Source organism: Cheilinus undulatus, linkage group 22 (assembly GCF_018320785.1).
Source record: "Cheilinus undulatus linkage group 22, ASM1832078v1, whole genome shotgun sequence".
Classification (NCBI taxonomy): domain Eukaryota; kingdom Metazoa; phylum Chordata; class Actinopteri; order Labriformes; family Labridae; genus Cheilinus; species Cheilinus undulatus.
The window spans coordinates 29,100,263-29,125,663 of record NC_054886.1 but is presented as its reverse complement, the minus strand read 5'-3'; the positions used below and the strand labels follow the sequence as shown (position 1 = coordinate 29,125,663).

The following is a 25,401-nucleotide window of genomic DNA, read 5'->3' as shown; positions in this document are numbered from 1 at the left end:
ATCAAGCATAACATTCGACCACTAAAACTCATTTTTCTGTTCAGGAAAGCAAGTAAAATAACTATAATTTGACATATTAATCAAGAAACAATAATGTGTTTTACTATTTTTTCAGTTTTTTTGTAAATCAGTAAATTTGAAAATTCATGGATAACAATAATAATTACATTTTAGCATTAAAAATATCATTTGGGTTAAGGAGCTTCTACATATTGGTGTATTAACCATTGTAGAAACATAAAAATGATTTTGGTAATTACCAATGCTGTTATTTTAGGGCAGCTGTGGCATAAACCTTACTTTGGTTAGGGTTAGGGTGGTCTAATAATTTGTTAAGCATTGCATACCTTTAATAAATACACTTGAGAAATGATTTCCATAAAATAAAGTGAAGTCAAAATCCCTTTGGGTTTGTTTTTCTCAGCTCTGTGTTCATAATGACAACAAAGTGCTTCCTTTGGCATATGTTTCATTTGGAAGCTAAAACATGCTTCATTTTGCTCTTTTTTTTTTAAACTGGGAAATGCTTACTCTCTCACTACTATCTCTGTCACCTTATGGGGAAAAGATCGCCAAATCTGATGCTGTTTGTAGTGGCAAAATGGCAGAGTTTTGGCTCTCGGGTACAAATGAAGAAGAAACAGTTTTGTTTAGTCTATGCTGTAAACTGAACGAGTTGAAAATACTCAATATTAAATATTTTTTCGTTTTTGTCAAAGTTTTAAGTAGTGGAAATAAATTGATTAAGCAATAAAAATGATCAAATGTGGAGCTATAAAGAAGTGAATTCATTTGCATCTGATATGGCCAGAAAATTAAAACTTGCGAAGTTGTCGAGTCTTATTGTGAAGTTTGAACAGGAAGAGCTTAGAGTTCAAGTTGTTAACATATCGGAACACCAAATCTAGGTGGCAATGATACCAGAAGATTGCTTGTTCTCTTCTAACCCCTAACCAACTGTATTTTTAATGTACTTGTAGGCTTGTAATATCAGTTGCATTGTCCTTAACATCTAACTTTAATGTTAAAAGATGCGATAAGAAATTTGAATAATGAAAAGGAGGGGAAAAAAAATGTGAAAACATACCATAAAGAAGTAAGAGAAAAAATAAGGACAAAAATAAGAAAGATGAAGTGAGAGCTAATTAATACTTTATCTTCAGTTTCTTATTAAACAGTTGAACATTAATTTGAGATTTCAAAGTAAAGAGAACCACCAGTACCTCACATAATTTCCAGAGAGGAATGAATTAAAACAGGCTACAAGTAAATCCAGCTGTTCCCATACTTGGACAAACCCTGAATCTTTGTGTTTAGTCTTTGAAGGTTTTGGCTGAGCATAATAATTTGGCATGCATGCAGTGTGTAAGGAAATGACTGTTAGTACTGTGGTGTGATTGCTTAAATGAGATGGGTTGGTGGATGGGGGTTTAGGAGTCAAAAGAGCAGGCAAAAATTAATCCCAGAGTTCACCACCAGGTGCCCGGATGCAGTGAAAAGGGTGACATTGTGCAATGTGAGAAGTATAGGAGCGAGTGATTCCAGCACCAAGTTACAATCCACGGATCATCCTCCAGCATGACAGCTCAGAGAGGAATGACACTGACGACTAAATCAAGGTTGTTTTTTATTGTATTCATATTTAGTGCCACCATACAATGCATAGTCAGGTAATGATGAAACAAAACCTGATCGGGACATGTATGATTCAACTTTTGATCCAATTTAGGTGTAAAATCTTCAATTAAGATCTCTGAACTGTCATTTAACAGTAATGGAAACAAGTGATGCCACTAGACAACTTACAAAAAATATTTAAGTCAATTCTGAATCTGAGAGTTAAGAAGTATTGTGGTCAAACATGAAAAAATGTGAAGGGCAGATTTTAATTGTCAATATCCACCTTAATAAAAAGTAAAAATGTAGAGAGAAAAAGTTTAAATTCCAATAAAGAATTCAAACTGATGATGGAAAAGGTTGAAATGTTACGTAGAGACAATATGTTAAGAAAGAAGTGTTAAAAAAGGTTAAAATGTCAACAATTTTTGAGTCTTAAGACAAGCATTGAAATGTTGAGAGAACAAAGATTGAATTTTCAGGAAAAAGTTGAAATGGCGAAAAGTAAATTAGGAAAATTGTTGATCTATGAGAAAGAAAAATGAGAGATGAGTATAAGTAGAAAAAGTAGAAAAAGTTAAAATGTTGAGAAAAGTCAAAATGTTGGGAAACTCTAAATTTGAAAGTTGAGATAACAAGTTGAAATTATGTGAAAATTAAAGTCTAAAAGAAATGCAGAAGAAACACTCAAATATGGGTAAAGTGATAAAATGTTGGATAAAAAGTTTTTAATGAAATAAGTTGAGACATTGAGACAATTTTAAAAATAAGTTTAAAATGTTGAGAAAAATGTTTTTTTTTAAAAAGAGATGAAAAAATGTTGAGAAATAGGAAAGAACAGGGCATGTTATGAGAGGGGAAAAATACTGTCAAAAAAAGTTAAAATGTTGAGAAAAATGTCAAAATGTTGGGTAACTTTAAATTTTGGGAAAATAAAGCTGAAAAGTTGGGAAAAGGTTGAAATTATGAGGGGAAAAACTTAAAATAATGCTCAAATCATCATAAAATTGTTGAAAATAGTCAGAACGTCGAGAAAAAAGTTTGATGTTTATAACAGGTTGAAAAAAGGTGAAAAAAATGCAAACTGATAATTAAAATTTGAAATGTTTAAATGTATTGAAAAAGTAACATTTTCAGAAAAAAAGGTTGAAAAAATGAGAAAATAGTCAAAATGCCAAAAAACTGAAATGTTGAGCAAAATATTTCATTATCAATGAAAAAAGTTGAAACTCTGGAAAGAAATGTTGAAAACGGTGAAAGTCAACTGTTTAGAGTTGAAATGTACAAAAAATTTACAATGTTGAGTGAAACACTGAAAAAATTAGTCGCTTGAAAAAATTTTCAAAATACATTTGAAATGTCAAGAAGAGAGTTGAAACTTTAAAGGGGAAAAAGTCCAAATGTTGAGAAAAATGTTACTACTGAAAAAGTTAAAAAGTTAAAAAAAAAAGATGAACTACTGACAGAAAGTTGAAATGTTGAGAGCAGAAAAAAACTTCTGGGAAAATCAAGAAAAAAGGGTTTAATGCTGCAGAAAAAGTTGAAACATTGAGAGAAAGTACAGATGTTCAGAGGAAAAATATAAATGTAGAAACTTTGAAAAAAACTGAAAACTACCAATAGTTGTAATATTACTAAAGAAGTTAATCCATTAAGTAAATGTTTGAAAAAAGAAAAAAAAAGAGAAAAAAAAGTCAAAACACTAAGAAAAAAAGTGAAAAATTGAGCAAAGATTAAATTTTTAGAAAAAGGCATTCTGTAAAATCTGAAATGTTGATCCAAAAAGTTAAAACTACGGAGAGAAAGTGTTTAGAAACAGAAAAACTACTGGGACAAAGTGAAGATGATGACAGAAAAAAAAAATTAAGCTTATAATGTTGGGGAAAAAAGGTGGAAATGTTGAGAGAAAATTGAGATGTAAAGACAGAAGTGTAATTGTTGAGGAAAAAAGGAACAAAGCTGAAAAAGTACAAAAAAAGTTAAAATGTTGAGTATATAGTTGAAATGTAAAAAAAAGAAAAAAAAAACATTTCTGAGAAAAAATGGAAATGTTGAGAAATCTAGAGTGAAAGCCTAACTATTGAGACTTATGCAAGTTTGACCTGCAGAGTTTTTTACTTGGCATTTTCAATTTATTCCCATCATTTGGGCTTTTCTCTCAGTGCATTAAGGAAAAAAAAAACTTTTTCCATTTTTAAAGCCTGACCCTTATACTCTTCCATAGCAAATTTATACCATCCTTATCAAATCAATGTAATATGATGGACAAAAGTTGAATAAAACTATTCAAGTGTAAATGAATCTGAATCTGTGTGAGATTGTGAGTTGTCTAAGTGGCATCACAGATCATTTAAAAGAACAAACCAGACTGAATCAGGCAGGGCTTCATGTGATCTTTTTATCATACAGGAAACAGATGCAATAAACATTTCAGTAGTTGTGTCAATCTGGGGTGAAGAGACGAGGAAGAAAGTGAAAGGATGCAGGGATGGGGTGGGGTTACAGAGGGAAGGATGGGTAGATTAATGTGTTGGACAGAAGAGGTGAAAGTTGCCAAACCACCACTAGTCAGATTTGTCAAGCACAGAATAATGTCCAATCAATTCATTCAAAAAACAAGACATTTAAGGAGGCATGCAAACAAACATGGATGAATGCATGCAGACTCATACAAACACATGCCTAGGACCCAGGTAGAGCACTCTATGCCTGCTGTTGTAATGTGCACGACTGCAGCTAATGTTTAAGAAACGTATAAACCATAATGTTCTACAACTAAAGCAGAGTAAAACTAATGCAACACGTCTCTCACACAAGAGAAACAGCAATCTATAGAAGGTGGCTCTTCAGATTAAAAAATAAAAACGTTTCTGTTCATCTCTACATGAGCTCTACAGGTAAGAGATCATACCTTGTCTCCTTTCTCTCCTTCGTATCCGTCACTACGACTCCCCTAAAAACAAGAGTTAACAGAAACGCATTTGGAGAAACAAAGGCAAAATACATACCAAAACAGAAGCATTATTCATGTACAACTTTTGTTTATTGCCTCATCTTAGAGTATAAGCCAGTGATATCTCTTTTTAACTTACCATAGGCCCTGGGAGACCGGGAGGACCAGGTGGGCCCTAAAAATCAAAACAGAGTAACATTTAATTTCACAGATAAGAAAAATAAATCTGACCAAATATTGACAGTTGAATAAAATAACAAATGAGTGCATTTATAAAAATCAAATGTGATTAATCAATGAATGGACAAACATGGAATGTTGCTTTTATAACCTTTAATCTTGTTTTTGTGCTTTTTTGGAAGTGATAAAAGAAAATGGAAGATCACACAGTGGGGCCAACGACCGTTCATATCAAAGTATTTGACCTGGTGGAGACTTACAGATTTACACACAGGCTGTGCGTAATACTGCATACCTCACTGGAACAACTGCATAGCTGTTTAAATAAGAACGTCACAAAACAAGCTTCTAGACTTAGATTTTGCTATGATGTTTTTGGCACTTTTGGCATTGGCACTGACGCAGCTGTGTTTACATTGCAGGCAAGCAGCTACATGCCAACATCCCAACAGGTAGGAGAGAAATAGAAACAGTGCATACGCTTCCAATTTCGTCCTTTGTATATAAAATGACTTCAAAAACCTTTGAAATGAAATTTTACATGAATTCAAGATGACTGTAGAAATGAGATTACATACAGGATAACCATCGGGGCCCCTTGGACCAGGGAAACCAGACGGACCTTCAGGACCTCTGATACCCTGCAGAGAAAGAAGATTACCTCTCAGTATTTTACAAAGGAATATACAGGAGTTAAACACTTCTAAGTGCTGTGGATTTTAGACAATTATCCAGAAAAAAAAAACTTACAGGTTGGCCTGATTGTCCTGGGGATCCTGGAATACTCTGAATTTCGGAGGGAAAGGATAAAAAGTAAGCAACTTCATCACATCATTATTTTTTATTTGGATAAATACAAGCAGTTGGAATTTGTTTTGGAGGACAAACTTTCAATGAACACTATAGACATTAGGCTGAAGTTAAAATATTAACTGCTCTCAATTTTACTGCAGAATTTCTGCAAAACTCCTTATGGATCAAATGTGATAAATCCTGTAGACAGATCCAGAGCCAGTAAATATACTAGGCCGGAGCAATACTGGAAGAACCTGGTGTTAGATGCCTCCTCTTTCTCCAACATATTGCATTAGAAATACAGGACTTACTCCAAACCCGTCCACTGAGACGTATCGCGGCTCTCCTTTCTGACCTTTTGGCCCAGTAGGTCCCTGATGGAGAAAAACACGTCATCAGCATCATCTGTTTACTCTGCATCATCCAAAATATACAAGCTGATGACAAAAGGATATATTTGTCCTCACAGCATATCCAGGACTTCCAGGTACTCCGATTCCAAAGCCGGAGTCTCCAGGTTCTCCTCTTGTCCCATTACAACCGTCCAGTCCTGGAGGTCCTCTGCCACCTTCCTGACCGGGGTGACCCTGAAAAGTTCAAGAACATGCATCAATGAATGTGAATGTTCATTTTTGATAACTAGAAACTCATGGTCATGCTAGTGTTTCAAGTTCACTTACAGGCACTCCGTCATTTCCTTGGAACCCTGGCACTCCCATCGGTCCCTGCAAAAGGAAACAATCCATAATGTTCGGATGCAATCGGATTAAACAGCCACACCTTGTGGTGAATGTGATCGCTGGAGACAGTTGATAGGCCTCATTCACCGATATCGCCTTTAGATTTTTCTTAAATGTATTTTTAAGACGGTTTCAAAGAGACCAGCATTCTTTAAATGATTAATGCCATGTGCTTGTAAGCTTGAAGCCTGTGCATGTTTACTTTTTAAATTAGCATAGGGAAATGCCCCTTTAATGTTCATGTGAGAACATGAGACTACAGGGCTGTGTGCAAACACAGAAATAGAGAGGATGATGACAAAAGTTAAAGCAACATATTCCAGTTCCTCTTGCAGGAACTCAGGAATTCAAGGTGTTGCCAGGCCAGACTGGATATATATTCCTTTCAGTAATTTCTGGGTCTACCCAGTGATCCCCCCCTCCCAACTGGACATGCCTGGAAGACCTCCAAGGAAGTGCCCAAGAAAGGACACACCTGATCAGATACTGTAACCACCTTAACTGGGTCTTTTTGATGCAAAGGAGCAACAGCTGTATTTCAAGGCCTTTTTGGATGTCTGATCTCCTCACCCTATCTCTAAGGCAGAGTCCAGCCACCCTGAGGAAGTGCTGATGCTGCAAACCTCACCGTTGTTGCTTTATACAGTAGCACCGCAACAAACTGGACTCTGAGTGTAAGAAATACTTATATAGTTCTAAAGTGGATGTAGTGCTGCTCCTAATGTGACTTTTGGATATATAATAGAAACGCACATGGTGGATAAAATCACTCATTTAGATAACGCCATTATCAGAAATGTCATGCATGGCTCTGCAGTCAGAAAAGGATGCATTATAGACATGTTTTCAAAATGAAAAAGAGTTGATGTAAACCTGTATCTATTCTAAAAATTGATGCTCCTAAAAGTTGGTGAATGAGGCCCAGTGAAACAGGTATAATTTATAAATATCACATCTTTTTCAAGATGTGATATCTTGCCTTTTAAGTGACATATCAACCATGTCCAGATTTAAAACACCCACTTTGTCTCCTTTGGGCCCAGATGGTCCTTTCAGTCCGATGTGGCCCTTCTCTCCTTTAGGTCCTTGAGGCCCTGGACCCCCTCGTGCTCCCTCTATTCCAGGCTGGCCAACCTCCCCAAGAGGCCCAGGACGACCCTAAGAGAAGAGAGAAGACACAATCATTTTTTTTAAAAAGGGGGGATTTGGTGTCCTCTAGTGGTAGTGTAGCAGATTACATCCAACAGGCAGCCTCTCCCTCCAAACATGGAAGAGTACTGATGGATCCTCAAGTTAATGAAAACACAAGCTGTGTCTCAATTCAGGGGTTGCATCCTTTGGAGGGCACATTTCAGAAACAGAATACTTTGGTAATTTAAAGGGTAAATTTGGATATCTTAAGGTTTCTCCTACACAAAATAAGCATAAACTATTTCTTCTCAGCAGTGAAGGAACTATATATCCCACAATCCATTGCAAAAACAAGACCCAACAAATAATAGTGTACTTGTTTTAAAATGTAAATGAACATTCCTTGCATGTTTTTAATATTAATATAGTAACACATTGTAGTTTGAGTATGGGGTACTAATTTGGATATGTATTTTTTCATTGTTGGGAAAAATGTATTTTTGTGTTCTAACAAGTTTGTTAAAGGTTTCCTTTGGATGTGAAGTAGATACTTTCCACGTTAGCAACCGAGGATACGCCAATTAGCCGGCTGAACAGTTAGAGTTGGCTCGCTTTGTAGCTGGCACTTGAATTTAGAGTTGGTTAAACTTTTTATTGACATTTCTAATCAGTTTAGGCCCATATCAATGTGAGGCTCGGTGTTAGCTGTAACACAGCCACCAGCCACTAGTAGGCATTGTAGTTGTTCCAAATGCCACAGCGCTCTTTACTCCAGTATAAGCAATCTCTTACTGATAACATCAATAGCATCTCATAGAAACAGTGTAGTTTAGCACTACTGTGACTTAGGATAGTGGTTTTTCAACTTGTGCTTTGGGACCCTAAAGAGGTCATTCAGTAGGTCATGAATGTGTGCCCAACATGAAAACGTGCTTTCTTTTGCCCTGTCTCTTTGATTTTTCATCTTTTTTAACGTCTGAGATCCAAACTGGACTATTTTATATGATAAAAATGACACTATTTAAACATTTCAGAAATTTGGGTCAAAATTTCCCATTGAGAGGGTGTTGGTGGGTCCAGAGGCCTAAACAGCTGAGAACCACAGGTCTAGAAAATTGTTGTCTTTTTTTAAACGTGCTTTTGCTTTTGCTTATTACCGCCATTTTTTGCAAACCGAACGAAAGCGGTGGATTGGCCAGATTCCAAGTCTGTCATTCGGATGATCCATCATTCAGATTCAAGCCTGTTTTCAGTCTGAGAATTACAGGACTGTCGGCATCATTTGAGGAGGAGGCGGGAGCTACAGTATGGGCGGCTAGTGACGAGATTAGCATGGATGCAACTATAGCACATGACAGTTTGCTCTGGAAGTAAAATTCAATTCATTTTCTCTGTAGCATATTTGATTATTAGCCATTTTAGCAGAAGTATCCATGTTAGACTTACCACAGTGGAAGGATGATATGTACTCTTGTGGAGGGCAAAAATGTGTATAATATTATACTAATTGTAGGAAAAACAAAGTTTATTTGTGATCTCAGCTAAAAAATACTACAGTACCCACAATCCTTAAGTGTCACAGTGACATCTCTGATTGGCAGGGTCTTTGGTTACCATTGACATATCTACCAGGTGAGCAATATAAAGCAATAAATACACAATCTACAGTAAACTACAACATTATCATTTGAAATGTAAACACTACAATAAAGATAAGTATATAAAAGGGTAAATGTGTGATAATGACCAGTAAAATGAACCGCAATGGACTGTGGGATACGTAGTTCTTTCCTCCTTGTAAAGCAAAAAGCAACTTTTTTCTTATTCTGTTTTTCGAATGCCATTTCTGAGCTGAATCGGATGTTTTTTGGTCATGAGTACTCAGGTAGCTGTTCAGCTTGGTTCATTAAAAGCATTGGGGGCTTGAATGGAGAAATTTCACATCCGGAACCAGCGGCGCCAAAAAAGTGGGTGGGTACTGTTGAACTGGACAGTCTAAATGAATGGATATTCTTACTCTTCTCCTGACTGGCTTCAGCCAGAATTTGATTTACTTACTAGCTCCACTGATAGTGAACAGTCCTAACAGCTAACTGTGGAGCCTATATTTTGTAGTTTACACCTTGTTTTGCATCTCTGATTGGTCCATAAAGAATGTGAAAGATAGCACCCTTTGAGTATTTTTTGAAAGGTCCCAAACACCGTCTATGGGGTGTTGCCCAGATGGATGTCCCATGCCATGGGAATGTTAACAACTGGAGTGAAATTAAAAGTCTGCTGGCATCTGAAACTATAAACATAAGTCACTGACACTTGTAATCCTCTTGTATATTTGATCAAGTATAAACACAGTGTCTTACTCCTATCATCAGCAGTGTCAATTACACACCATCATCCACCTGACGAGGGAGTAATCGAGCCGGAAATCACTTGCGAACAAATTGCCGGGGAGGCCATTTTGTCTTTTGTGTTGTAGATTTCATGGGTTTGTTTACACGAGACGGGGACAAGTCCAGGCGGAAAAACCCAGCTGTGGGTTTTCTTTTTTTTTCCCCTTCAACACTTGAGCTCACTGGCTTCACAATCTCAAATCTCAGAGTTGGTGAAGTGCTTCAACTGGGCATGTAGGGGCATGTGGGCTCTGAGGGTGGTCTGGAGGAACAACTACCGTAGAGGGATATATGTCTGTTTTTGACATTTTTACAAAACTTTAAAGATGTTGAGAACAAAGAAGGCCAATGATGAACTATTTTTGGATAAAACTGGGACAAAGGAGATGTTATGTCCAACCACATGAGGGCAGTAGAAAGACAAAGAACCTAGCATGAGCAGGTGGGTCAAATAAAGAGGCTGAAAGAATCCCCCTCTTTGCAAACACATATGCACATTCACACTACTGACAACCTGCCATTAGCTTATATTTGCAGCAGTATAACAGGGTAGGGAGAGAGGAGACAGATGGAAGGAGGAGGAGGCGGAGAGAGGGACAGATGTCTGTGCTCGGGTCAAAGGAAAGTCAAAGGATTTGAAAATATGACTCACACAGGATGAAATCTATCATATTACTGCCTTTATGTCCAACTATAAAGGTCGTACATTTGAGTCTAGCATGGACTTTCCTTAAATTTGGCTCCTTGTTCTTCATATCATAAATTGGAGTTTGTTTCATTCCTGTAAGGCGAGGAAATGCTCTCATAAATTCAGCCGTAAAGACGTCACATAGTAAACTTAATAGGGGAAGTAAAGCAAGGCTGCAGATGTACATTTATAGATGCATTATAGAGCTCATGTAAATGCATACAATCGTATGACTAGTACATTACTAGCAGGCATGTTTTTAGCCATTCTCATTATCTATGGCTAAACGTAACCTACTTTAGCAGTTCAGCTCAAACACCTAAAGTCAAGTGAAAAGTTTCTAAGCCTAAAACAGAGATGTATGCACACATAATTCTTTCCCTCGGCATACATATGAACTCACACCCGACATTAAACTCAAGGTAAAGGATCCCAAACCCCTCCATTATTTCCATGCACACACACATGCATTATTTTACAAAAAGGAAAGCACTTGTCTGCTCCACACCTGGTCCTACACTCTCATATGTCTGCTCTGCCTGCAGACACTAAATGGTTTAACTCCTGGAACAGCATAATGAACATAAGGAGGGCGTCATCATTGGAGAGGGTCAAATACCAGCCAGAGAACTGTTAGCTTTTGCGTTAGCCTGCAGGGAGCATCAGACAGGTGGCGCTTATAGCATCCAATGCCATCAAGATAAAATCTGACTATAAAACATGAAAGTCTAAATTCCTTGCTAGGACTCTGAATTTATGTTAACTCTAGCATGGCTAACATTAACCAAGTCTCAGATATAAGGAAGGTAAAAAATCCCAGTTTATAACCCTGTTAGCTTAAAGATGCTTAAATGCTATGGACATATTTTCAAAGAAAGGCAACAAACTTTATCATTTAGCAGTTTTAATATAACAGATGATATTATTATTGGTATATTATCAGTACAAGCAGATATTAGCTCAGAGTGTAAATTAACAGTATTAGCAAATCCTATAATATCTGGTGATATTTGACAGTATCTGCCATCGGAGGCTGTAGACTGTATCTAGTAAAAATACTGTTCTGTATTGGCTATAAATATCTACATTTATTTGCTGTGAATATCAACCTATAATGGGTTCAAGTGTCAGCCAGTATTGGCCTTAATTAGTCCTAAATCAGCTGTATGTATTGGGCTTTATCAGTTGCAAATATCAACCAATATAATCAGTAAATATTGGGCTAAAATAGCTGTAAAAATCAGCAAATGTTTGTTCTGAATGTAGGCCTATGTCAGCTGAAATATTGGCCAATATTTGATGCTAAACACTGGCCTATTTTAAAAGTAATATCATCTGTATATAGGCTGTAAATAATGGCCTATATGGTGATACATAATGGCCTATACTGCCTGCAAGTATTGGCCTTATATTAGCTGTAAATATTGGTCTATATTTGCTGTAAATATAGGCCTATATTGGTGATAGATATTGGCCAATATTGCCTGCAAACATTGGCCTTATATTGGCTGTAAATATTGGCCTATATTTGCTGTAAATATGGGCCTTATATTGGCTGTAAATATTGGCCTATATTTGCTGTTAATATGGGCCTTATATTGGCTGTAAATATTGGCCTATATTTGCTGTTAATATGGGCCTTATATTGGCTGTAAATATTGGCCTATATTAAATATAGGCCTATATTGGTGATAGATATTGGCCTATATTGCCTGCAAGTATTGGCCTTATATTGGCTGTAAATATTAGCCCGAATTGGCTGTAAATATTGGCCAAAACTGGCAATAGATATTGGCCTTAAATTGCCTGTAAATATTGGCCTTATATTGGCTGTAAATATTGGCCTGTATTTGCTGTAAATATCGGCCTTATTGACATATCAGTTGTAAATACTGGCTCTATATACTTACATGGCTGTTGAGTTTGAGGCAGGACTAGCAGAGTTACATCAGCTGAAGTATTTTTCTTTGTTTATCTTTAAAAGCTTGTTTCAAACACTAAAGTTTTAGATCCAAACTACATTTATACATCGGGATCAGCAGTGGTATTGGTTTAAATGATTTTACAAGTATTGGCAGGTCTGGAAGTTTTTGTGTTTTGGATGAGGTTTGACCTGCTTTCTGTATTAGTATGTGTTTGTCGTTAATGAAATGTTCCCATTCATTTACTGCACTTGGTTTTAAACGTGACAGTGATCCGGTATTAGACTTGACCACACTGTGAGTGGGTGCAGCTCTTCTTCCAGCCCACGTGGCCTCGGGGCAGGTATCACTAATGACAGGGCTGGGCCGGGTAAAGGCAGCCTGCCGGAGCTGTCTGGCCTCGCAGCCCGCACTCACACCTGGTTTCACCAGGGGAAAATATGCAGAGGTGCCACTTTCTCTCACGCCTCACCTTTCGTCTGTCTCACCCTCTGTCACTCCTTCTTTTGCAGCCTCATCACCTTTAGCTTGACTTTATTGATCTCCTTGTTGGCTCTTATTTTGCATCTTAGTAAGCAGCTCTGGTCTATCTGTGTTTATACAACCGCTCCAGAAGAAGATGTGCCTCTTAGGGTCATCTCGTCAAAAAGGCTCCAACAGCTTTCTAGTATCTATTTTCAGGTCACGGGGGGTCACTTTCAAAGACTTGGCTGACTCTGTCTGTCTGCTGTTACGTAAAAGGTGAGAGGTGAAGTGTGAGTTAAGGTGAAGCACAGTCTGCCGTCCTGCTCGCTCTGAATAAAGGTTTTCTTGTTCTCAACCCCAAATGTATGGCTGTAGATAGACTTTAATGTTGTTAAAAGCTAATAAATCCACTAAAATCCAGTCTTTAGAGAATCTCTTTCATGGTCAGATGGTCGTGAGTGTCAGATTATTAGAAGCAGGATGTGAGATGAGTCCTGAAGCTTTGGAACATCTCTGTTTATGTCCTAACATGGCGTGGGATTAAATGATACAGAGGAGATCACAGAGAGAGAGACGAGATAAAAGAGAAGGATGAAAGGGAACAAAAAGGGGAAAAACAACTATAAAGATGGAATAAAGCTCCATTAAATCACATCAGATTATGCTGGCTGAGAGATGTCTCAGAAAACGACCACTGGGTGGCGATATACTCTTTCACACACCTTCCTCTGACCTTCATTGACCTCTGATTGCTGCAACTTTGCAAACTAGTGAGCGATGTTTGTAAAAATGACCTAATGATAAAGCCTGGAGTCACCATTTGCACTCATCACCCATTTGTATTCTGCTAATTTTTATCAAAAGTTTTCACTTAAATTCTACAACTAGAGGGCAGAGTAAGTTGAAAATGTAGGAATGGGTATGGAAACCTCTTCCAACATGTCCCATACCTATGTAGCACAAATATAGTTTTAAAAAGATGTTAAAGTTAACTGTGTGGATGGACACACTGAACTACTAAGTAATATTAGACTTCAAAGCTAGACTTACCAGATGAAAACAGGTACAGGAAAATCAATCACAACTGCTTTGCCCATTGTTGCTGTGCTGTTGTCCAGGAGACGTTTTCTTTGAGCTCACTAAGAAAGTCCCAACATTCTACCACACACACACACACATTGTACAAGTCTGAGAGCCAAAAATCATCGTTAAAATTGAACAGTAATAATTATAAATCTGAAAAGACAGCAAGAAGGTGAACTGAGTATAAATAACTGAATAATTTTTCTACATTTTAAGTCTGTATGAGGAACTGAGTTCCTTAAAATGATCAAACAAATGTCTCATGGAGAACAGCACAGCAACAAGGGGCAGAGAAAACACGATTGGTCAATCCTGTACCTGTTTCCTATTGGTTGGTTCTTAAAAAAAAATAAAAAAGCAGAAATATGTTAAGAGTAAAGAAAGTTTTGAGCGTACAGAGTAAGTTTCATACATGAAAAGAGAAATTTTGAGCTTGCAGAGAAAGTTTTGTATGTGCATAGAGAAAATTTTGAGTTTCGTACATGAATAAAGATAGTTTTGATCATGCAAAGTAAGTTTCTTTCATGCAAAGAGAGTTTTAAATATGCAGGGTAAAATTCGTACGTGCATAGAGAAAGTTTGAGCATCCAGAGAAAGTTTCGTAAGTAAATAGAGAAAGTTTTGAGCTTGCAGGGAAAGTTTTGTACGTGCAAAGAGAAAGTTTGAGCTTGTAGGGAAAGTTTTGTACTTGCATAGAGAAAATTTGAGCTTGCAGAGAAAGTTCGTACATGCATAGAGAAAGTTTGAGCTTGAAGAGAAAGTTCGTACATGCATAGAGAAAGTTTGAGCTTGCAGAGAAAGTTTGTTCATGCATAGAGAAAGTTTGAGCTTGCAGAGAAAGTTCGTACATACTTAGAGAAAGTTTGAGCTTGCAGAGAAAGTTTGTTCATGCATAGAGAAAGTTTGAGCTTGCAGAGAAAGTTCGTACATAATTAGAGAAAGTTTGAGCTTGCAGAGAAAGTTCATACATGCATAGAGAAAGTTTGAGCTTGCAGAGAAAGTTTGTTCCTGCATAGAGAAAGTTTGAGCTTGCAGAGAAAGTTTGTTCGTGCATAGAGAAAGTTTGAGCTTGCAGGGAAAAATCCGTACATGCATAGAGAAAGTTTGAGCTTGCAGAGAAAGTTCATACATGCATAGACAAAGTTAGAGCTTGCAGAGAACGTTTGTTTGTGCATAGAGAAAGTTTGAGCTTGCAGAGAAAGTTCGTACATGCATAGAGAAAGTTTTAATCTTGCAGAGCAAGTTTCATATATGTACAGAGAAAGATCTGAGCATGCAAAGCAAGTTTTGTACGTGCATACAGAGAGTTTTGAACGTGAAAAGTAAGTTTTGTAAATGCACAGAGAAAGTTTTGAGAGTGCAGCTAATGTTTTGTTTGTGCACAGATTAAATTTTAAGCATGTAGAGTAAATTTTGTCCTATAATAAGTTTTGACGTTGAAGTTTTAAGTTTTATTGTTTTATGGTTAAGTTTTATTAAGTTTTAAAGTTTTAAGTGTTCAGAGTAAGTTTTGTACGTGCACAAGTTTTGAGCATGGGCAGAGAAAATCAGTGGCAGTTAACAAACAAGAAGAAGCCACCTGAATGAGAGAACGGTCTGAGAACGAGCGCAGAAGATTTGAGTAAGCAACTAAAGATTTCAGAACAAGCAGACATTTTGAGCATTAACAGAAGATCTAAGTACAAGTCAGCAGTTTTGAACACAAAGGCAGCTTTTAATATGAAATTTGAAGAAAAATCTGAGCCAAAAATCAGCATTTTATACACTTGAAACACTCATGCAATATCAACTCCCTTACAATGCTAGTTATGACTACAAAACATGATAAAATTAGTTGCTTTAGACAGTGGAAGATTCCTACCATGTATGTTTTGGTTAATCCTGAATTATGGATTTGGTTTTATGGGCAATGATCAAATTTTCCAGGTGGTTTTTAGACATTAAACTAGTTTCACACTTTGGTTTTTGGATACATGGGGACATTTTATCAGAGATCTGTCTGTCCCTTTGCCATCATCTCCGCAAGTCTCGACCCCCTTGCCAGTTGGCATCCCCATCTGTTTTCACGCCTGCCCGCCCGTCGGGTCTCCAGCCGGCTCTTCCAGTCCTTCCATCCTCATCACCTTCCAGCAGACTGGTCAGTTTGTAGGCCCAAATCCCCTCCAGCACAAAGGGCACAATGGAACCTATTCTGGGCCGCTAAGCTCTCTGGACTTAGCGCTCCCATCGGGCCGACCTCACTTCCTGATGGAGGAGAGTGCTTGGACAGACAGATTCTAGCTGCCATGCATGTGAAAATCAGTGTATGTGTGTGCCGCCCATGAATGCACGCGCTCAGAAACATGAACACACACCCTCAGGCCCTCAGAGGATTTATCAGAGCGCATTGTTTTGAGCAGCGACTCTGCGCGGGGGAAGATTTTAGCTGTCACACCGCATGCTCACTGGGGGACGGTGATGGGAGCAACGTGTAGGCCAGGGGTTGGCCGCTTGGGCGGACGGTCTTTGGGTGCAAGTTTAACCAATGAAGCGGTTTGATAACCTAATTACAGTTTGCAAACACTCACATGAGTCGGCAGAACCTCAAACGCTGTCGAGCAGAAGTTCAGAGCATGGCTACAAAGTGTGCTAAAAAGGACGGGACTTTTGATGCTGTTACAGATGAAACAAGTGAAAACACTAACTAAAAAGAGCCGCTTTCACAGCCGTCTGCTCACACACACAGGAGAGAAAGAGAAAAATGTCCTCTAGATGGGAATGTTTAGATTGTGCCATCTTTTTCCCTCCTATCCCCTCCAGCGATCAGACCGTGAACCCAAACACCTTGGTTTATCTCAGACGTGTTTGTCCTGCTCAGGGTGAGTGATGATACCGCGACCAAAGACTAAAACAGACAAGAAAAAGAGGGGGGATCTCACTATCTTTGCATACAGGCGTTTCAGATGGAATTTCCACATATAGAGTCCTATCGAATTTAGGAGTGAAAGATGCAATCGAGCCTGTGGAGCATATCAGCAGCCTCCTCTGTCAGCAGCTTTTGAAAGAGACAAGAAGTGTTTATACCTTTGAGAAAAAAGACGCAAATATCTTCTTGCCACACTTTACACAACATTTTGTGTGGACTCTGAAATAGCCTTTAGGAAGTCAGGTGGCCAAGTTAGAAGAGCAGTGCAAGAGTGGATGACAGGGTCAAAAAAAAGACTCTACCTTCTCTATGATGGCCTTACTTCCTGTGATCTCCTGTGTTCGACTGAAATTCAACCTTGAGTGATACTAACTGAACCTAAAACCTAAACTAGGGGTGTCCAGACTATGGTGTTTCAGGTCTACTGCATCAAACCCATTGCCACAGGTGTATAAAATCAAGCATCTAGCCAGCAGTTGCCATTTCGAACATTTGTGATCCCAAATGGGTTGTTCTGGAGAGTTCAGTGACTTCAAGTGTGGCACTGTGACGAATGACTTCGCAATAAGATGGATCATGTAATTTAAATTCTGCTGGATTTTCCACAGTCCACTGTAAGTGATATTATTAGAAAGTGGAAGCATTTAGGAGCAACAGCAACTCAGATTCCATAGCTGAAGAGTTCTGAACTTTCACTGGCATTCATGTTAGCACAACAACTGCTTTATGGGATGGGTTTCCATGGCCGAGCAGCTGCATGCACGCAAGTCCAATTCCAAGTGTAGGATGGAGTGGGATAAAGCCAACCAACACTGGACTGTGGAGCAGTCGAAACGTGTTCTAAGGAGTGGCGAATCACACTGAATCTGAGTTGGGTGGATGCTGGTAGAACATTACCTGCCGGACTTCACCGTGCCAACTGTGAAGTTTGGTGATAGGGATAATGGCATGGGGCTGTTTTTCAGGGTTTGGTTTAGGCCCCTTCTCCGGCTAAGGCTAATCTTAATGCTACAGCATACCAAGACATTTTGGACAATGCTATGCTTCCAACTGTGAGGCAACAGTGTTGGGAAGACCCTTCTCTATTCCAACATGACTGTACACCAGTGCACAAAGCAAGGCCTATAAAGACATGGTTTGGTGAGTTTGGTGTGGAAGAACTTGACTGGCCCACTCAAAGCCCTGACCTCAACCCCATTGAGCTTCTTTGGGATGAACCTGCATGGCGACTGCAAACTAGGCTTTCTGGTCCAACATCGGTGCCAGTCCTCATTGATGCTCTACAGAATGAACGTACTGAAAAGAGGTTGCCCTCCTGATTTGTGCCATGAGCAAAGCTTTCTGAGATTACCTGCAGCCCAAACCAGGAAGGCCACTTTTAACAGCTTTTCTCCATTATAAAAAGTTCAGGGGGTGGAGTTGCTGATTACCAAGGAAGCCTAGCTGACAGAGCATACAGGCAATTGCAGAGAATACTCATGGTTCATCACAGATAAGCAACAAAACAAGAAACAGAAACAGAATGACAGCTTCCAGTAGTAGTTCACTCTGTCTTATTCAACAGTCTTTCACCCAACATCCTGTTTTCATGGCAACGATAAACCTAGTGTAAATAAACATGCTGGCTCTGTCATAGCAGGCCACCATGACAAGACCCAGGCTGTTGTAACAATAAAATAAGATTTCAAATTCAGATTCATTGTCTTAGACACATCAGATTACATGCTTTTTATAGAAGAGAGAATCCCCCTGTGGCCTATCATCCATCTGATTTACAGTCTCTAAATTCCTCAAACAGCAAACACTGCAGATGTTGAGCTGTTTCCTCTAAACATCTGAACCATCGCAGACTACTCTCCACTTCCTGGGTGTCTCAGTGTTTAGAGCGAGGCTCTGACCCTTTGAGACTTACAGGGTTTGTTTCATCTGCTACAGACTTTTACAACACGTCGAGTACAGAGTGTTTGTTCCTGTGTTCATGGCGACAGATGGAAGGACGGAAAAGTGATATCAGGGCCATTAATGAGGAAGCTCTTTGAAGTATTGCTGTATCTCAATATTAAGTCTAACCATGTGTGGTAGTGATGTTATTTTTGGTCAATGTAAAACGGTGTAGCTGTAAAACATTTTATGTGTTGTTCATTTGAAAAAGATGAGGAGAATCCAGTTGAAAATTTGGAAACTCTGTCAGACCCAATGGAAAAATGCTTACTATCTGAGTTGGGGAAAAGAAAACAAACTGACTCCGAAGTCTACGTTGGAGCTCTGGGGATCTACCACTGTTGATCAGTCAGGGTCCAGATGTTTATATTTAAGTACAAAGTATTTGAATTTTACATTTTTTATTTAAAAATGTGCATCACATGCCCTCATGTTACATATTGTATCGTGATTCAAATTCTATCTTGGCCCCTTTATCATGATACCTATTTATCATGGCCTCTGTATCGTAACGCCATTTTGTTGTTTCCTCTATATTATGATGCTTTAATTTCTTTGCATCTGTTGTGGTATGTAATGTAAAGTGGCCTCTGAATCATGACACTGTTGTATCGTAGCCTCTGTATTGTGATATGTATCTTATTGTTAACCTCTGTATAGTAACATGATCGTTACCTCTGTATTCTGATTGTAGTGTATCATGGCCTCTGTATCTTGATCATGTATTATGGCATCTGAGTCTTGATTCTATAGTTTCATTGCCTCTGCATCGTGATATAAAGAGTATCTTGGCCTCTGTATAATGATATAAAGAGTATCCTAGCCCCTGTATTGTGATATATAGAGTATCATGGCCTCTGTATCGTGATATAAAGAGTATCTTGGCCTCTGTATCATGATATAAAGAGTATCCTAGCCCCTGTATTGTGATATATATAGTATCATGGCCTCTGTATCGTGATATAAAGAGTATCTTGGCCTCTGTATCATGATATAAAGAGTATCTTGGCCTCTGTATCATGATATAAAGAGTATCTTGGCCTCTGTATCGTGATATAGAGTATCTTGTCCTCTGTATCATTATATGTACAGTATCATGGCCACTTAATTGCAGTATTATCTAACCATGGCCTCTGTTTTGTGATATTTATCGTATCCTTGCCTCGGTAACATGTTATATATTGCATTTTGACATTTTTATATAAATTTGTTTACTATCATGGCCTCTGTATCAGGATATGAATGGTATCATGTCCTCCTTGTTGTGATATGTACTCTAACCCTAACCCTGGTCTCTGTATTAAGATACATATTGAATTGTAAGGCTGTTGGAAACACCTAGCACCATTAGGTGATTTAGTGCTGTTGACCATGATTTGGTCAACATATAACGCAAACCTTGCGACTCTTTAATATTAGCAGTGTAATTTCCATTCGACTTGACCTTCAGACTAAGCTAGGGTTAAACACAAGTCCTGTTGACCTGTATCTGTTCATAATGGTGTGAATCGGTTGGAAGAGACACCTCCATTCTTTTCACATGATGCATCCTCTTCTTTCTAGTTCTTTCCGCCTGTACGCTCCCTCAGTCTGATTCCCAGCCTCTCCTCTGTTCCTCTGACTCATCTGTTTGTGCTGACGGCCGCCATTAAAACAAACAACCTGTTCCCTCTTATCACCAGGTGCTTTCCCCTCCAATAAAAACCCACTTAGCGGTCAGCGAGACCCCTCTGTCCCACGGTGATGATGTCATAAAGTTGTGCTGTTTTCTCAGCTGTCAGACAGAAAGTGAACCACAGTGTTAGGAGGGAAAAAGTTAGCTGTGAAACCTTTTGGCTTGTTGTCCTTTCATTATTTTAATACATAACAAATTGAGTGTTGTGAAGTGGACCGAGGAGGGATTTTCTGCGTCTTTCTCAATCCACAGCAATAAAAACTCAACTTTTAAAGGTCGAAATTAAGATTTAGCCTGAGGTGACAATAACCTCAGAGTGCAAACAGCAGATGTAATGGGCATGTATGGCTTTAAAACCAAATGTTCAGATATGGTTCTTGTTTAATTACCAGTTGTTTGGCTCTCAGATGGACTACATGGACAGTAATAGCCTATAACATGTTGAAATGCTCTTTTTTAAGGGGACATTGAACCTAACAGTCCCATCATATCCCCAATGGTGTATTTTATTTCAAAGGGACAGGGACAACCAAGAAAGAAGCCAGAAAAAATAAGCAACATGAGGCCGGACAAGCTGGGATTTACAAGGCTAAGGATCAGCAAAAAAATATAGAGAAATGATGGGAAAAAACCTACAAGGAAAAAAGAAAACACAACCTTGCACTGAGTAGCATGTTTATGAGAAATTATAACGAATTCTCTTTCCATTCATATATATAATTTACCACATATAAAGCTGGACAACACATCTCCATCTCCCCTGTTGCACAAAAGTGAAGCCAAAATACCCTTCTGGTACAAGGCATATTTGAAGCCAGAGTAGGGATTGGCTAGAAGAGCCATATATAGAGCAGAGAGGACAAAATTTCATGTTATCAGCCTTATTTTAGAAAAAAAAACATGGTTTATTCTTAGTTTAGGGGGAAAGAGCTACATTACCCAGAATCCTAGAGGGTTTCAGCAACATCTCTGATTGGCTGTTACCATGGACATTCTCACTACCTGCTTGAATGTTAGCTTTAGGTTGTTAATGATGACTCAACATACTGTGTATGCTAGCTTAAAACCTAAGAGCTAACATTTGCAATGGATTGAGGGAATTGCAATGCATTATGGGCTTTGTAGTTCCTTCACTCTTGCATGCAAATTTCTATTTTTGCCATTTTTGTCAATCCTGTTTCTTGCACCAAAAAAAACTGCTTAATAGTCACGTGTTTATACTTAGCCGTTTAGCTTGTAACAGGGAATAAATAAAATAATAATTGATTAAAAGGTTATAAGGGTATAATATCTAACCTTGTTACAAAGTCCATTTACTTTAAAATGTATTCCACGATTCCTCTGAGTGCACAGTAATAACCAAACGAGGGAGAAAAGCGGTTAAAAAGCGGTGTCAATCCCCATGTTAGGTCTTTTGTAGCGTGCAACATTAGCAGCTGTATGCACTACAGTAGTTACAGTCATCTTTTTAGAAATATTTATTATAAGGGCTTCTGGATTTGGAGGTCAAACATTTGGTGAATAGTTGGCAGGGCAATGATCCATTTCTAAAAAGCTGTCTCAGTGACAGAAGTCAGCGTCACCCATCAAACAACCGTCTGTGTTTTAGTGTCGCTAACAAACAAATCTGAGGTCTGTTGACAGCAGATCCAGACAAGAATGTGAGAAACGATAAACAAAAACAACACATCCATCTTTCACACGATTCAGCAGGGATGTGAAAACACGCGGCAAGAAGACCTCCATGTTTTCCACCATCTTCGAGTCTTTCTGTGTTTATAGCGCGAGACGAGACGGCGTTACAAAAAGATCCAGCTGTGTTTAGTTAGGTTGGACTGAGAATCCCCGCAGTTGGTTAATGCTCTGCTTGTGTGCATATTTTCTGTATCAGCGTGGGACACTTCTCCTCTACTTATCTGTTCTGGCGACTCCTTCAAAATAAAAGCGCAGAGATAGTCCTACTGCTTCTCTTGATATTATCTGACACCCACACAACCTGCAGGTGAACTCCCTACAACTTCATCAGAAGCAGAAGTGTTGGTAGCTACAATCTGTCAGTCTGGCCGCACATAGAAGAGCTTAAAATTAGGCAAAAATAGGTGAAATTCACAAAAAAATAGCAGAATAAGTGTTGAAAGGTGTTTTAAAATTGGTTTAAAGCAGCTTAAATGGACAGAAAAAGTGGTGAAAGGGATTAATACTGGCAAAAATGGGGGAAAAGTGGCAAAATTGGGCAGAAAAAGTGTTGAAAAGGGTTTGAAAAAGTGGCAAAATAGGCACTAAAAGCGGTGAAAAAGGACGTTTAAGTGGAAAAATGGGTTAAGTGAGGGAAAACGTTTTTAGGTGCCATTAAAGTTGTAAAGCCCATTTCAGACTAGGAGCATGACATGCACATCTCGACTGCGACACGCCTGGATTTTCAGTTTGATTGCATGTTAACAAGTCAGGGCTTTCAGACTGCCTGCATGTGCGCCGCATCTTGCACGCCAGATACGTGCGGCTCAGGCACGGGGAATTTAGAGGCTCAAAGTCTCACCTATTTTTTCTGCGCACCGCATGCAGGTATGGACCATATTAGACAGAAAATGATAAATGGAGAGCCATATTAACCTTGTTGTAGCACATATGCACACAGGATATTTTTACAATGTGTTTCTTGATAACCCTGAGGAAGGCCACAAGCTTAAAGGCGCCTGTTTGATTAAGTTGTTCTCTAAAGATCTACTGTTAGTGAGACTTTCTGTCTCCACACTGGTAGAATATGTCCCAGGAAAGTCAAACACAGTAAGTGCTTTCTGGTTTGTGCTTTTCAAATTAAAAGCCTGATTTAGCATTTCTGTAGAGAAACTCCTTTCACTTTTACAGACTGTTCTTGTTTTGAGTAAATCCCGACATACTTCCTACAGACACTGAATCAAGTAGCTTGTAGGGGGGTTATTCAGGTGAAACTTATGAAGAAGGACAGGGCTTTGAGAGCAGGGAGTCGGCTGACACACAGCAAACTCGCGCTCCGTGTGAAAGCCGCACCAGCAGGAGCTGGAGCAGACATGCATGGCACACGCAAGCGGCAAAACACGATCCCAATCTGAAACGGGCTTTAAAGTTGGGCATTAAATTGGGTGAAAAGGGTTTCATAGTGGCAAAAATGGGTTAACAGAGGCAACAATAGGTGATAAGTGGAAAAAAAAATTGCTGAACAGTCCAAAGTACTGGCAAAAAAAGTGGAAAAGGTTCTAAAAAGTGGCAAATGGCTCAAAAAGGTGGTGTTAACAGGACTGAAAACTGGCAAAAAATGTTATGAAGTGGGAAAAATGGGTGTAAAGAACAGTGAAATGTAGTTTGAATTGGCAAAAATGCACAGAAAATATTGAGGAAGGGGTTTTAATGGTGGCAAAAATGGCTTACAAGAGGCAAAAATAGAAATAAACTCCAGAAAATTGATTAAAATTTCGTAAACAGCCAGGAAGCGGTAGCCAGGAATTAAAAAGTGGCAAAATAGGATATAAAACTGGCAAAAATGGGTTCAAGTGGCAAAAATGGATGTGAGGAATATTGATGTGCAGTTAAATAAAGATAAATGAAAATAATGGGCAGAAAAAGTGGTGGAAACTGTTTCATAGTGGTGAAAATGGATTTAGACAGGCAAAAGGGGAGGAAATTGGTTAAAAGCTCCAAAAACAGGAAGACAAAGTGGTGGACAGCGATTGAAGATGGTGAAAGTGTTTAAATCTTGGTTAAATGGCTGAAAAATTGCAGTAAAAATGGTGAAATGGGATTTATCAGTGGCTAAAATGTAAAAAAGGAAGAAAAAAAATGAACAAAAGTGGCAATAATGGGCAAAAAGATAGTGAAATGGGATTTAAAGTAGCAAAAATGGGTCAAAAGTGGTAAAAATGTGTTTAAAGTAGCTGAAAAGGGGTGAAATGGGGCAAAAATGGGTTAAAGGAGGACAACATGGGTTTAACGGAGCCACAAATAAATAATGACAACATCAGAACTCAGCACTGATGCACTGATATCATGAATACATCGCAGCTGAGGAGGGCCCATTCTCTTGGGTTTGTAGGGGGCCCAGCCAACTCTGTAGGCAGGCCTGGAGTCAGTCACAACTTATTTTTACTATCTGTCCCTGAAGCCCATCTTGAAATGAGTAAAAGAGTTTCAGTCATGCTCCTGCAGCCTCAATCTGCTGCAGGGGTATTTGAGCCTGGAGCTAATGACTTTAATTCTTTTTAACAGTCAATTAAAGGCAGTGGAGGAAGTTTCATCAGGTCGTAGGAGCTTTGACGGATGGCGTTCTGCTCTGTGACTCCGGATCTGACTCATTCCTGTTTGTAATCGCTCTGTTTTTATGTCTCAGACTTCATGTGAAGTCATCGGCACATAAAAATCTGCATTTCCTAACGGATTTCTTCACTTTTAAAGGCACTGTCATGTTTGACATTTAGTCAGAGCTGCAGGAAAAGAGCAGAACAACTCTGTTGAAAAGGATAAAATGTGGTAAATGATAGTTTTGATTTGTGTTTGTGTGCTAAGTGGAAATGTCGTAAATAGCCGTGCCGTCATCATCAAATCATAAGAGGCTATAAAATCAGTAATAACCGGTTTGGTACATTCCTGCGGGCACTCTCAGTGCGTACCTGTGAGCGCCTGACGTTAGATCACCCAGAGGTGGTCTGATTCTTGATCCTGACTGCTTCCCTCTGGCATTTGTTCCACATCATTTACTGTTTTCCTTTGCTCTTTGTTTTATTTGTTTCAAGTGTTGATAAGTGACTAAAATTAGGACTGAGAAAGTGACATTTATGGCCAAAAACCTAATAAAAACATGACTTATTGGTACTTTTCTTTAAGACTTTATTGCACTTCAAGGTAACCTTCAAAGCCGATGATTTGTCCAGATTCCATATCTCTCA

The 25,401-nt window shown here is 38.6% G+C and overlaps 1 protein-coding gene across 3 annotated transcripts in view; it reads right to left on the bottom strand.

Moving 5' to 3' along the window:
* Positions 1–25,401, bottom strand: part of col4a6 (collagen, type IV, alpha 6) — a 184,942-nt gene that overhangs the window by 34,461 nt on the left and 125,080 nt on the right. For all 3 annotated transcript variants that reach the window (XM_041779395.1, XM_041779397.1, XM_041779398.1), the window contains exons 5-12: positions 7,309–7,443; positions 6,226–6,270; positions 6,013–6,132; positions 5,857–5,919; positions 5,501–5,536; positions 5,329–5,391; positions 4,710–4,745; positions 4,529–4,570 (exon numbers count right to left, since the gene is read on the bottom strand). In XM_041779395.1, coding sequence (XP_041635329.1) covers positions 4,529–4,570; positions 4,710–4,745; positions 5,329–5,391; positions 5,501–5,536; positions 5,857–5,919; positions 6,013–6,132; positions 6,226–6,270; positions 7,309–7,443 — 540 coding nt within the window. The remainder of the gene's footprint in view (positions 1–4,528; positions 4,571–4,709; positions 4,746–5,328; positions 5,392–5,500; positions 5,537–5,856; positions 5,920–6,012; positions 6,133–6,225; positions 6,271–7,308; positions 7,444–25,401) is intronic.